Here is a 15,592-nt window from a genome sequence, read left to right on the forward strand (position 1 = left end):
AGGATGAGGTAAGTCGAGGACTGCACTGACGTAAAGGAAGCTATTTAGGAAAAAAATTGTATCTTTACAACCCCTTTAAGGTTTGTAAACTTACTGGGAAGAGGCGTACAAATTCTTTGTTGCGTTTGTGCTTTCTTTAAATAAACCTAGCAGTTTGAATTGCATGCGGGATGGAAAAATCTGTTATCTTGTACACTTACTATTGTGTATCTTTCTTCAGGAATCAGCCAAGGTTTCAGAGTTAAACCCTAATGCTAAAGTATGGGGGGACCACGCGTTGCATGTGGAATCGGGCAGAGCTGCTGATGGGACCGTGCAAGAGTCTGAAGGTTCAGTGGGTAGCGCCTCCCAGGATTGGCCCAAAGAAGGTAAAATAAAAACCTCATATAAAAATAGTTGCCTTTTTAAGACTTGAATTTTAAAGCAGAACTGTCATGAGTTGGGTTCAGGGTATCCACTGATCACTTGTTAACAGTTCTATCTGCCTGGCTTTAATGCTGACCAACTGAGTCAAGGCTCCAGTTTGCATAAAACCTTTTGAAATATCCATTTACTCTAGCTCAGGAACACAAAAACTATGAAAGCCAAGAAATTGGTATGACAGCATGGCATGTAGTCTTTTCAGCTGGAGTGGTCATCGGTGACAGTCCTTTTTGACAGAAGAGCCTTGGGGGGGGGAAGTGTACCTGCACCCCTACATGTTGGGGGACTAGGGGCTGTCTTGAAAATATGCTTTCCACTGGATTCTGCTGTGGGTGCTCTCCAGAGATATTTTTTGGGGGGGGGGGGGGGTATGCAGATCGTGAAAGACAAAGCTAAGATGGTAATCTCTGCTACCGATGTGATTATTGGGCGAAAGCCCTCTAAACCAGTGGTCATCAACTCTATCCTCGGGGCCCACTAACAGGCCAGGTTTGAAAGATAACTGAAATACATCACAGATGATATCATTTGCTGCTCAGTGATTGCAGTATTCTAGTTTGCATCTCCCCAAGGTAATATATTAAATCTGGCCTGTTAGTGGGTCTAGAGCAGTGATGGCGAAATTTGGCACCCCAGATGTTTTGGAACTACATTTCCCATGATGCTCAACTACACTGTAGAGTGCATGAGCATCATGGGAAATCTAGTTCCCAAACATCTGGGGTGCCAAGGTTCGCCATCACTGGTCTAGAGAAGATTCATTGAATGTAGTTATTACGCCCGCGCACATCACCCAAGTGGCAGCTTGGTGCTTGTGCACAACAGGTGCTACTTGCCACCTGTGTAAATCAAAGCGTCTTCTGTGGTGCTTCCTTAATTTTTTAGAGAGGAAGTTTCTGCCATAATGTCAGTTCGTCAACAGCAATTTCTGGCATTAAAGACAAACCTCAGGGGTCACAGCAATGACCACTTGACCTCCTCTTCTAAATTGGTCTTGGACTTTGTCCTTGAGCCAGACTAGAGGAGGTGGTTTTAGCTGCAGAGGGCCCCTCATCTTCTGAGGCATCAGATCATGATAATATACCAGCCACATACATTTCTCCTAAGGAAAAGGCTATTGCTGCACTTATTGTAGCTGTATGCTCTTGTTTTGCATTCAAGCAGCCAGTGTTTGCTCACATACAAATATCCAGTATGAAGTCTCTTAAATTCTCCAAACGAACTTGGACCTTTCCGGTCCACTTGCAGGTTGATCTTGTCCTGCACGGAGACCAGGGCTGTGGAGTCGGTAGATAAATGTTCCGACTCCTCAGTTTTATGTACTGTCAAATTCGACTCTCCGACTCCTCTGTATTAATATGCAAATGTATTTTTTACATTCCTTGAGGGAAAGAAACGCAACCTACCACAGGACTACTGGCTGGGAAGCCAACAGTCTACTGTATTGCACAGTTTAAGCAAAAGACAAACACAATGAAAACAGTTTTATTTTTATTTTTTTATTAATCAATCAAGTGGCTGGATAGTAGCAGCAGGCATAAACATCAGGAACAGGATCTTTACCAGTTCAAAAATACAAACCACATTATTTGGTTGTTTTAGAACAAAAACAAAGCTTATCTATAATGAACCAAAAACAAAATCTGTAAAACCTAGAAATGGTTTATATTAATCTTGAAATGTAGTTATAGGCTTAGCAAATGCAAATCAATTCAATGTAGAGTTCTAAGGAAGAGAATTGCCTCTGCCAGATCCTCTTTCATAGAGGCTGAAAATAATCTTAGAGAGGTAGTTGGGCTGCTGCTTTCTCCTTTGTGTGCTTATCTGCTGCTGAAGATAGGGCAGTGGGAGGATCCAGGAAGGGGCATTTATTCTAAAACATGATTTTCCTAGGAGAATCCCATAGTCATGTTTAAAGTTTAAGCTAACAATCGGAGTTTACAAGTTTTTATAGCCTTAGCTAAATGACAGCAGTTTTTCCAATGGTTTACAGCTTCAGTCTTGAACTATTGGCCCTCCATTCCCTTCACTTATACAAGTGTCTCACTCTCTAGTCCTGCAAAAAACATATTTATTTAATCCCTTATCAGTGAGAGGCTAGGTTACACATGGACGCTGCGTTCCCTGTAAAAGCAGAACACAACACTATGGAAAGTATAAGTATTGCAGCTCCTACCTAATTGTGCGTTGCGTGCCATATAGTGAAGCACATGAAAAGCATGCTTCTTCACGGTCACTTAACGTGTTCGTTTTGCGGTTACGTGAGGCACTGCATGCATTGGTCTTTATTCTTACAGTAGAGAAGTCATTAATTATAACTTTTGTGAATTGGGACATTTAAACTTGCTTTTTTTTTTTTTATTCCAATCTAAATTTAGTAGGAGTCGGTGCATTGTTTGCCGACTCCGACTCCAGGTACCCAAAATTTCCCCCGACTCCGACTCCTCGACTCCGACTCCACAGCCCTGAAGGAGACTGACTTCACATGGAGAAGATCTTTTCTCCTCCCAAACATCTCACCCAGCAATATCCTATTGAGTAAAGTTTCCTTAAAGGGTGATTCCTGTGGTGGACCTTTTTTCATCAAGGAACTTGCCCTGGTTTTGTCTGTGTTCTGTTTTCAGGAGGATTCGTGGTGTGGAGTATCTAGACAATCTCTTTTTAAAGGCCAGTCATCACTTTCCTTTTAAGCCAACATGCAACAACATTGTACAGGCTCTGCAGTGCTTCAGTTTAGGGCCGAAACAACTAATCGATTATGAAATTAATCGAATACAATTTTCATAATCGATTAATCGGACAGTAACATAATGGGGTTAAAAAAAAAATAGCCCTTTATAGTACAAAAAAGCAAATCGCTACAAATTTACCCCTTACAGTAGCGATTATTTGCTCTTTTGGTATTTTTTTTTTTTTAACCCCATTAGGTTACTAAACATCTCAGGCCTGGGTTCACACCTCTGTTTTTTGGTGTTTTTGCAGAAACGCACTACAGTTCATTTACATGTTTTCCTATGGGACACGTTCACATCCATGATTTCTTTTCAGCTGCTGCGTATTTGGAAAGGACCAGGACCTTTTAACGCAAAACCGTGCTATTTAGTTTTTTTGGTTCAATATACTTCAATGGAGAAGCTGCAGAAAAGCATGTAATGTGTTTTTGCGGCAATATTTGTTTTGTAATCTGCCCAACAACAAATTGGGTCAAATTTTTTTTTTTTTTTTTTTTAAAACGATTTTTTAAATTTTTTTTGTCTATTAGCCGATTAATCAAAACAATCGGCCAACTAATCGATTATGAAAATAATTGTTGGTTGCAGCCCTACTTCATTTGGATTCTCCACCTGAAGAGATCATCTCTAGACCCTTACAGATTTGAGGGGTTGGAGTCAACCCTAAACGACCAATGACTGTGCTTGGAGGAAACTCTCCTTCCAATGAATGTACTGGAGTTGAGTGATTCCTATGTTTCTTGCAAGGTGCAAATCGGGGAGTTTAATAGACAGCCAGGTCAGTATTTCGGCCTGTCCTAATGAGCTACTATTAGCACAATAGAAGATGGGCAGCAAGCCATTAAGTGTGGAGAAGCTGTTTACTCTGTGTCCTGTTTTCCTGCAACAAAGACTGGTGGGGCTCTACCCTAGGAGCCCCTATTGACGAGCCGCCACTGGTCTGGACCAACATTTGGCCTTGGGTACAATTTTGGGTCAAATCTCAGATTTAGCTGTTCTGTTCAAGACATTTGGGCTCTCGAAGATTAAGGCCTCTAAGGGGGAGCTCACATTTCTACCCTTGTTTTTTCCTTTGTGTCCCCTCTGGATCCTGATCCTATTTTTTTATTTTATTTTTTTTCTCGACTCTAGATGACACTCTTTTGAGACTAAGACTATACTCTTGTCTGACCTTTTTGACTAAATCACCTCTACGAGGATAGTCTGTATCCTGTAAAGAGCCATCCCATTGTTGTACAAGGACAGCAAGGCCTCCTTCCTCCCATAGGTGGTCATGACAAATTATTAGAGCCTATCTTCTGAAGGAGAGGGTTCCTCCCTTCCATGTTAAAGCACTCTTTAGCAGATCTGTTGGTGTTTCTTGGGCCTTTCAGCATCAACCTTCAGTTTTAGTTTTCCAAGGCTTCTGTTTAAAAGTTTTGGTTCTACCAAGTGGGTTTCTAATTCACCTCTGATGCCAGTTTCAGGCATATGGTGCTTCAAGTTGCTCTGAGCCTGTCATGCCCTTGTTGGCTTGTTTTCTGTGTTGCCCATCTAGAAGTTGGACTGCTTTTGGATTTCCCAGTCACAATCGTTTTCAAAAGGCCTGTCTTGTACTGTACAATCGGGAAAATAGGATTTTTGACCGCAGTGTTCCTTTTTGCAAATCTCCAGTCACCTTGGTATAGTTGCATACAATCCTAATCATTTAACAAGCCTGTCTCCTGTACTGTACTCAGGATCCTGGTAGCTAATATTACAATAGGTGCCTCATGTGCTTTTTGCTTTTGCCAGTAGTAGCTTATGGCCTCATGGTAGTAGAAGGGCCTAGTGACTGCTAAATGATTGACTTATAAATATGTCCACCCTTTCCCTCCATTGTATTCATATGGACAAACACTGAAGGATTGGGTAAGTGGAGCATGACATAGTTGCTTTTTCGCTTTCATGAATTTACTTTAGTTCGTATGTCTAAATCCTCCTCCCACAACAAGCAAAGAAACTAGCTACTTTTTGCAAGCCCTGGGGTAACAGAACAAGATTAAAGGGGGTTGTAAAGGAAAAAATATTTTCCTCTTAAATTAAAGTCTGTCAGTAGCTGATAAAGTAAAAAGTAATGTTTTGCATTATAACTAGTTTGATACCTGTTGAAATCGAGATGTTTTATTCACCTCCAGCACTCCTGAATCATTATTCTCACTGACTTCCTGGTTTGCGGTGCGCATTCATTCTTGCTACATCACGGCCTAATGGGAACTACAGTTCCCATTAGGCTTAGCTTCCATGCCTGTGAGGGATAAGAGAGCATCTTCACGCAGGGCTGTAGTCATAGGGAGGGGGTGAGCACATTCTGCTTTCCACCATGCAAAACGGCTCAGATGCTGGTGGAAAGCAAGAAGAGGAGAGACAGGAAATGGCATTTTCAAACCTGGATTACTGCATTTTGGAGGTCAAAAGGATAAAACGAGGTAAGTGATATTTAAGTGCTCTAGCTTACAGCAATCAATTGATCTTATAAAAAACGAACCTTTAGTGTTCCTTTAAGGTTTTACCTTGTGGACTTTGTATGTTTCATTGACTCAAAACATTAATGTATTTCAGGACTGGATGCCAATGGGGATGGTGTCAGTACAAGGTTAACACAAGACCCATCTCCATCAGTTTCCACATCAGACCAAACAGATATGAATACCATAACTCTGGGAAACTCGGAATATGAATCTATGCATGAAATCTCACATTCAGGTAATCGTGTCATTGAAAACCATTTTTTTTTCCTTCATCTTGCGATCTTTGAACTGTCAACTTTTATAGTCTTCTTTTTAAATGATTTTAGTATTTGTATATGTATATGCATTTTTGTTAAATATGAGCTATGTTTAACTATAAAACGTATGAAATGTGAAGAGTAGTCATAATCTGATCTGAAAACCTGTAAATAATTTTTGCAGTGGTTTCAAATTGATCCTTTAAGCCAGGTTCACCAAACTTTGAACAGAAGACCAGCAAAATGTCTCTTCCCCCCCCCCCCCTTTCCTTTACATCCGCTATAATTAGTGTTTTTGTTACTCAGATGCAGTTAAGCTTTTCTTTCAAGTGATACTTTATTTAATCTGCAAAATACACTGTTCAAGTCCATGCGGTATATATTTTTGTTGATTTTAAGGATGACAGGTTTTGGTTTTGTTTGCCCAATTTTTGTAATGCACCATACTGTTAGGAACATCACAGTACTTCTGCCTGGGTCAGCAGCTACCTTCTGATTGGTCAGAGGGAATGTAACGCACTCATTGCTCAAGTGAGCAGGTTGAGAACTTAGCATGTGTAACTGAAAATAATTGTCTGCCTGGATGTACAATTCAGCAGAGATATTTATTTTACAAGACTATGTTGGAACGCTGTGTAAAATCTATATAATAACAGAATGCACCCATTTGCAAATCTCAAACGCATTTAATTTACAATTGAAAACATAGCAAATGTTTAAAATGAGAATGTTCCATTTTAAAGAAAAAAAACAAGGTCATTTTGAAATTGATAGCAATACATCTCAGAAAATGTTGGGCAACAAAAACTGCAAAGTAAACTATACTAGCAAGGAGGAGCACAGATCAGTAAAATGATTTGGGTATAGAAAGAGCACCTTATAGAAAGTGTATCGGAAGTAAAGATGGGTAGAGTTTTACCAATCTGTGAAAAAAAAATCTAACTGTCGAACAATTCAGAATAATGTTCCTAGATGTAACATTGCAAAGTCTTTCAGCATAAATAATCATCTTCAGAACAAAATGACTGAGACTTTGGAGAAATCTATGTGCCTAAGGCACAAGTATAAAATGTAATATTGTATGCCTTCTGGCCTGCAGACAGCACGGCATCAAAAACGGGCATGATTCTGTGATGGACATCACTGCATGGGCTCAGGGATGCTTCCAAAAATCACTGTCTTTGAACACAATTCGCTGTGCCATCCATAAATGCAGGGTAAAGCACTATCGTGCAAAAAAGCAGCCATATATGAACATAATTCAGAATCAATGATGTCTTCTCTGGGCCAAAGCTCATTTAAAATGGTCTGTTGCAAAGTGGAAAACTGTTCTTTGGTCAGACGAATCAAAATTTGACAATCTTTTTGGCAACTATGGGCACTGCATCCTAAGGACTAAGAGGAGAGGGACCTTCTAGCTTATCGGCATGTATGGAATGGGCAGATTGCACATCTGGAAAGACACCATCAAAGCTGAATGATATCCAGTTTTTAAAAACAGCATATGCACCTATGTAGACAATGTCTTTTTCATGGAAGGCCTGGCATCATTCTACACTGCCTACTGCATTTATGACCACAGCATGGCTTCATAGAATAATAGTTTGGGTGCTTAACTGTCTTGCCCGCAATACAGACCTTTCACCAATTGAAAATATTTGGCACATCCTGAAAGAAAAATACGACTCAAAACCAGGACTGTTGACCAGGAAAAAAATCTGATATCATGTTATTCCATTCTTGCATTTCTCTCCCAAAACGCCAGCAACTGGTCTCATCCGTTCTCAGACGTTTACAGAGTTGTGAAAAGCAGGTATGCTAAATGGGCCATGTCTCAACTTTTTTCAGACGTGTTGCCATCAATTTCAAAATTGCCTTATTTTTTTTATATAAAATTATACTTTTTTCAGTTTAAACATTTTGAGATGGTTTCTATTTTATACTGTGAATAAAATATGGGTTTATGAAAATTGCACATTGGGTTCTATTTTAATGTGGATTTTACACGGCATCCCAAAGTTTTTGGAAATGGGGGTCATAGTTATAATTTTACAACTTTTTTGATTGTGTGTTTAGCAGCGTGCCCTGAGTTTCAGTAACCCATTGAATCAAAACAACATAACTATGCAAAAGTATAAGGTTATCTCTTTGCTGTAGGTTACATTCCCCTTTAGGAGTTTGGCACTTTTTATTAAATAAGGATGTTCAAAATCATAACTAGAACCTGTCAAATAACTTGATTTAAAGATGCAAAACCTATGGCTATTTTATTAACCACTTAAGACCCGGACCAATATGCAGGTAAAGGACCAGGCCCCTTATTGCGATTCGGCACTGCGCCACTTTAACTGACAATTGCGCGGTCGTGCGACGTGGCTCCCAAACAAAATTGGCATCCTTTTTTTCCCCCACAAATAGAGCTTTCTTTTGGTGGTATTTGATCACCTCTGCAGTTTTTATTTTTTTGCGCTATAAAAAAAAAGAGCGACAATTTTGAAAAAAATTCAATATTTTTTTACTTTTTGCTATAAATATCCCCCAAAAAGATATAAACATTTTTTTCTCCCTCAGTTTAGGCCGATACGTATTCTTCTACCCATTTTTGGTAAAAATCGCAATAAGCGTTTATCGATTGGTTTGCGCAAAATTTATAGCGTTTACAAAATCGGGAATAGTTTTATAGCATTTTTATTATTTTTTTTTCTTTTACTACTAATGGCGGCGATCAGCAATTTTATTTGTGACTGCGACATTATGGCGGACACATCAGACAATTTTGAGACATTTTTGGGACCATTGTCATTTTCACAGCAAAAAGTGCTATAATAATGTATTGTTTACTGTGAAAATGACAATTGCAGTTTGGGAGTTAACCACTAGGGAGCGCGGAAGGGGTTAAGTGTGACCTCCATATGTGTTTCTAACTGTAGGGGGGCCGGGCTGGATGTGTGACGTCATTGATCGCCTTTTCCTATATCAGGGAACAGACGATCAATGACAGCGCCACTGTGAAGAACGGGGAAGGTGTCTTTACACACACCTCTACCCGTTCTTCAGCTCCTGTGACCGATTGCGGGACTCCGGCGGCGATCGGGTGCCGCGGAGCTTCGGACCGGGTCGGGGGCGGGCTCGCGCGTCCAGCAGCTGGCCATTTAACAAACGCGTACAGGTACGTGATTGTTCCCAGCCATGCCATTCTGCCGACGTATATCGGCGTTAGGCGGTCCTTAAGTGGTTAATCTTAACTTTATTTCTTGGTGATCCAGAAGAACCATATGCTTTTCATGTTCCTGGGTTTGCATCCTCCAAAATGTTACAAGGGTAGCCTCACGTGTGTCCAGATTCCCTCTTAAATCTGAGTGCCACCCATAAAAACTTTACATTATTCAGCAGCAATAGACATAACCAACGACATTTGGAAATATAATATATATATATATATATATATATATATATATATATATATATATATATATATATATATATATATATATATATATATATATATATATATATATATATATATTTTTTTTTTTTGCTTACATTTTCATGCCTGTTGCTATGTTTTCCCTAATCTGCCCCTTCCTTTGCGTGGCGTCTGACGTCATTTCCCTTGGTGCCTGTGTCCGCTAGTGCTCCTGGGAGATGTTTGTCGTAATTTCCCAGGAGTCGGTGGACCGCGCCGAGGGCTACAATCGTGGTATTTCACAACTGAAAGTGACACGTGCCAAGGCGTGTTATATCTTAGTTATCTTCGTTGCCATCACAGCACGGCGGGCATTTCCAACGATGCCCCCGTTGTGATGGCAACCTGTGAAGTTTTCTGTGCCGCTGCATGCTCTTCCTGCACATGCGTGAGAATGGGCGGTGCAGTTTGTGGCAATATGTTTATCCAAGTGCTGCTAGTTTGTCACCTCTTTTATGTAGAAAGTTGTTTAATATATATTTTTTTTCTTTTCAGGAGCAAATGATCTACCACAGACAGAAGGGCAGGAAGATCTGCGTGATGTGCTTAAGAAAACACTGGAATTTTGTTTGTCTCGGTATGAAATGCTGAAAGTCTAATATTTGTGCTTTGGCTTTGTGTTACAGCTTTTTTTTTTTCTTTCGCAGCCAATATAATCTAAATGTACGTGGGAGGTTTTCGTTTATCTATAAAATGCCATCCTACAGAAAATTCCCCATTTAACTGTTGATTGCATTGACTTTTTTGTCTGTAGCCTGTGAACATGCCCGTCTGTTCTGAGAGAATAGTAAAAGAACATCTGTTGGAAATAAAAAAACAGAAACTGACCTACATGGCTCTTCATAGTATACATCTTCTACTTTGTTGGATATTGGCTTATAAACTATATAGAATTTGTATTCTATTTTGTGCTATTTAACCACTTCCATACCGGGCACTTGCGTACCTTCCCGCCCAAGCCAATTTTCAGCACTGTCGCACTTTGAATGGCAATTGCGCGGTCATGCTACACTGTACCCAAACAAAATTGGCGTCCTTTTTTACCCACAAATAGAGCTTTCTTTTGGTGGTATTTGATCACCTCTGCGATTTTTTTTTTTTTTTGATTTTTTTTTTGCGCAACAACTAAAAGACCGAAAATTTTGAAAAAAATTACGTTTATATTTTTTTCTGTAATTTTTTTGTAAATAAGTAAGTTTTCTCTTTCAATTACGGGCACTGATATGGTGGCACTGATGGGCACAGATGAGATGGCACTGATGGACATTGACGAGGTAGTACTGACGGGCACAGATGAGGTGGCACTGATTGGCGGCGCTGGTATGCGGCACTGATGGGCACTCATGGGCGGCACTGGTGGGCACTCATGGGCGGCACTGGTGGGCACTCATGGGCGGCACTGGTGGGCACTCATGGGCGGCACTGGTGGGCACTCATGGGCGGCACTGATTTACTTGTTGCCAGTCAGTGCCCATTTGTGGGCACTGATTGGCATCTTTTTTTTTTTCCCCTTTTTTATATTTTTTTTTATTTTTTTTTTTATTATTTGGACTTTTTTTTTTTTTGTTTTGCCCTTCCCTGGTGGGCATCCCTGGTGGTCCATGTGGCGATCCGAGGGGGGGCTGCGCTGATAAACAATCAGCACGAACCCCCCCTGTCAGGAGAGCCGCCGATCGGCTCTCCTCTACTCGCGTCTGTCAGGCGCCAGTGAGGAAGAGCCATCGACGGCTCTTCCTGTTTACACCGTGATCAGCCGTGGTTGGACACGGCTGATCACGTGGTAAAGAGTCTCCGTGAGAGACTCTTTACCGAGATCGGTGTTGCGTGGTGTCAGACTGACACCCCGCAACAACGATCGCCGCGATGCGCGCCCCCGGGGGCGCGCAGCGGCTCAGAATCCTGAGGACGTCATGACGTCCAGTCAGGATTCTACAACCACTTTGCCGACGTCAATCTGTCATTGGCGGGCGGCAAGTGGTTAATCATATCTTTTAATATCAAAGGCAAAGTACATTTAGGGTTTATTGAAAAATTGGTTTTGCCTATCGATCTTGTGAAGGATATAATGGCGTGCTTTGCCAAAGTGAAGAACACACCCACGATATCATTGATAACACACACTCACTGGTCACTTTATAAGGCAGCCCTCAAAATTTACACCCGCCTGCTCGCATTTTGCGAGTGCATTTTGAGGGCTGGCGAGTGTGGGCTGCCTGGGAGCAGAGGGAACGGCTCCCGAGGAACACGGCTATTGAATTGAAATTTTAACGTTCCCCAGTCAATGGCGGCTCTCCTCTCTCTTACCCAGCACAGGTAGACTGCACTGGGGGACACAGGTGAGCTGCATTTTTGGGCATGGATAAAGTTAATAGTTATTTTTATAACTTAATTCTGCATAAAACATTTAAGTGTAATTTTATGAGATAATTTGAGGACGTGTCTAGGGGCAGGATTAGGGGTGGGACATGGTAGGAATTGGGACGGGCAACTGGTGGCGAGTAACCCTTGAGGCATGGCGAGTAGCTCAGGACTTGAAATTTTGAGCCCTGTTATAAGGTACACCTGTTCAAGTGCTTGGTAACACAAAATGCTAATCTGCCAATCACATGGCAATAAGTCAATGCATTTTGGCATCTAGACATGGTATAATGACTTGCTGAAGTTTTAAACCGAGCATCAGAATGGGGAAGAAAGAAGATTTAAGTGACTTTGAATGTGGCATAGCTGTTGGTACCAGACGGCTGGTCTGAGTATTTAAAAAAACTGCTCATCTTTTGGGAGTCTCAAGCAAAACCGTCTCTAGGGTTTACAGAGAATGGTCCAAAAAACAGAATAGTGTGTGTGTGTGTGTGTGTGTGTGTGTGTGTGTGTGTGTGTGTGTGTGTGTGTGTGCGCACCTTGTTGAAGTCAGAGGAGAATGGGCTGACTGGTTCAAGATAGATACCAAATAACCATTAGTTACAACCAAGGTATCCAGAATGCCTTCTCTGAATGCACAACGCATCAAACCTTGAAGCAGTTGGGCTAAAGCAGCAGAAGACCACACCGGGTGCCACTCCTGTCGGGAAACTGAGGATACACCTCACACCAAAATTGGAAAAACATTGTCTGGTATGATGACTCTGCATTTCAGCTATGACATTCAGATGGTAGGGGTCAGAATATGGTGTAAACAACATGAAAACATGGATCCATCTTGTAAGTGTGTGGAGGATATTTTCTTGTCACACTTTGTGACCCTTATTACCAATTGAGCATTGTTAAAATGCCACAGCCTACCTGAATATTGTTGCTAACCATGTCCATCTCCTTGTGACTACAAGTGTATCCATCTTCTGATGGCTTCTTCCAGCAGGATAATGCACCATACTATGTCGCAAAGCTCAAATCATCTCAAACTGGTTCCTTGAACATGACAATGCACTCCAATGGCCTCCACAGTCGCCATATCTCAATCCAATAGAGCACCTTTGGGATGTGATGGAATTGGAGATTTGCATCATGGATGTGCAGCCAACAAATCTGCAGCAACTGCGTGATGCGATCATGTCAATACGGACCAAAACCTCTGAGAAATATTTCCAACACCTTGTTGAATCTATGCCATGAAGAATTGAGGCAATTCTGAAGGCAAAAGGGGGCCCAACCTGGTACTAGCAAGGTGTACCTAATAGGGCTGCAACTAACGATTATTTTCATAATCGATTAGTTGGTCGATTATTGTTTCGATTAATTGGATAATAGCCTTAAAAAAAAAAAAAATGCATTTTTACATTTTTTTGGGCCAATTTGTTGTTGGGCAGATTACAAAACACAAATTTGCCGCAAAAACACATTCCATGCTTTTCTGCAGCTTCTCCATTGCAGTATATTTTAGACCAAAAAACAAAACAAAATGGCACCGTTTTGCGTTAAAAACTCCTTGTCTTTTTCCAAATACGCAGCAGCTGAAAGAAAATCATGGATGTTAACGTGTCCCATAGGAAAACATGTAAATGAACTGTAGTGTGTTTCTGCAAAAAGCACCAAAAGACACTGAGGTGTTACCCAGGCTATGAGTAACATAATGGGATTAAAAAAACAAAAATAAGTATAAAAAGATCTAATAATCGCTACTGTAAGGGGTTCACTTTTTTACTGTGGGACAGTGAAAGTAATATTTACAGTAGCGATTTGCTTTTTTTGTACTATAAGGGGCTAATTTTAGTTTTTTTAACCTCATTATGTTACTGGCCGATTAATCGATTATGAAAATTGTAATCGATTAACTTCTTAATCGATTCGTTATCGATTAGTTGTTTCGGCCCTAGTACCTAATAAAGTTTCCAGTGAGTGCATACCAAGAGCTTAAAGGAGAAGTTCACTTTTTAGAAAACAATAAAAAAATGCAAATAAAAAAATTGAGCCTGTAAAGCATTGCATTGGTGATCAGCAGATCATTGGTGCCATGCAGGTCTCCAGCACATCTCCCAGTGTATCTGTGTGTGCATACATCCCATACGGGTAAGCAGATGCAATCCCTCAGGAAGAGAGCATGAACTACTGTGGTGCTCATGGTAGTTTCTCGAACTACAAGGTTACAGCCACAAAGACTGCTGGACCTTGTAGTTTTCCATCCACCACACACTGAATAAGTGACGTGGGCAGACGGAGCCCCACTTCCCCACCAATTATTTAAAATGTCAACAGCATGGGGAGGGAGCTTAAGTGTGACAATCTGTCCGTGTTGAGTATCAACAGTAGTAATTGGGGCATCCAATACATAGAGACCTCAAAACTCAAGTGTACAAACCTCTTTATTGGAATGCCTAGGAGATATTAGAAGCTGTTTGAGTGAACTCTACAGCAAAAGAATAAAAATGTAATTTGAGCCTGTTCTGTACTAAAAAAATAGCTTCCATCAAACATAACAATTCTCACAATTTTATGTCCATGGTATTTAAAAGTGTGGTCATGGCTTTGCTTTGTTTAACCATAGTGCTCTTCTGGCTCACAAGAGTGCACTTATTTCTGTACTCCTTTTACCCAGATTAAGTTGACAAAAGAATAAAGCCTGCTGAGATCAGAGCTGATCCAGGCTTTGGTAGGATCCCAATTTTAATGTTGGTATCCACCCAGGTGACTGACCAGAAACTGGCTCAGCCTCTCAGTGCACCACCGAATGCTTAAGCCAGTTGCTTCTACCCACCACACAGCCTGGCATTACAGTGGGCTCTAGGAGGTGCAGAGAGTAATCGCTCAGTTTTAGAGCCAGCGGGGGACAGCTGCAGCATCAGACTCATGTTGCAGCCTTATTGGTGTGTTTTGTTTGATTCCCCACACTTCTCGTTTAGGACACTATTTTGTTTTATCGACCAGTGGTATTCAACCCTGTCCTCATGGCCCACTAATAGGTCAGGTTTTATGTATTACCTTGGGGAGATGCAGACTAGATTACTGCAATCACTGAGCAATAAATTATATCAACTGAAATACATTACAGGTATCTTGCAAACCTAGCCTGTTAGTGGGCCCTGAGGACAGGGTTGATGACCACGGTTATAGATCCTTTTTATTTTTTGCCCTGCCTTAACCACTTTAGTACTAACCTGTAATACCCCTTTATTACCAGGCCATTTTTCAATTTCAGTAATTGATCACTGCAGCGATCACATGGTACTGAGATCCTTGGATCAGCCTTGTACACAGTGTCTGTAAACCAAGCTGTCCAATGACGGCTCAGTAAACCATTTCTTATTGGTCTGCCCGAGAGTGATTTCTGCAATGCCAGAAATGGATGCCACCACTTTGCTGTTCAAAAACATATGGCTGATACATAAGTGGTTAAAGATGTTTAATATGGTCTGTGGTGCACTCTAAAGCTGAATGGAAGAAAAAAAAAAAACGGCCCAAGGCACCATTTGCTCATTTGGTGGCCATCATTTCCTATTTATCCCTGAATGTTCACACCTAACTCCATTTTAGTTCATGGCATGCTCAAAAGATTGTGATGATCCTATTGTTTAAATTAGATGTTTTATGTATGTTTTTGTTTTGTTTTTTTTCCCAGAGAGAACCTTGCCAGTGACATGTACCTTATATCACAAATGGACAGTGATCAATATGTGCCAATTCTAACTGTAGCAAATCTGGACCATGTCAAGAAGCTGAGCACTGACATGGATTTAATAGTCGATGTATTGAGATGTGAGTATTCTTTCCTGCGGTGCTGCATGTTGTAAGTCT

At 40.9% G+C, this 15,592-nt stretch overlaps 1 protein-coding gene across 1 annotated transcript in view; it reads left to right on the forward strand.

The window, feature by feature from the left end:
- Positions 1-15,592, forward strand: part of LARP4B (La ribonucleoprotein 4B) — a 128,988-nt gene that overhangs the window by 62,501 nt on the left and 50,895 nt on the right. The window contains exons 4-7 of the mRNA XM_040352675.1: positions 221-368; positions 5,736-5,879; positions 9,863-9,944; positions 15,417-15,553. Coding sequence (XP_040208609.1) covers positions 221-368; positions 5,736-5,879; positions 9,863-9,944; positions 15,417-15,553 — 511 coding nt within the window. The remainder of the gene's footprint in view (positions 1-220; positions 369-5,735; positions 5,880-9,862; positions 9,945-15,416; positions 15,554-15,592) is intronic.

Source organism: Rana temporaria, chromosome 5 (genome assembly GCF_905171775.1).
Source record: "Rana temporaria chromosome 5, aRanTem1.1, whole genome shotgun sequence".
NCBI lineage: Eukaryota > Metazoa > Chordata > Amphibia > Anura > Ranidae > Rana > Rana temporaria.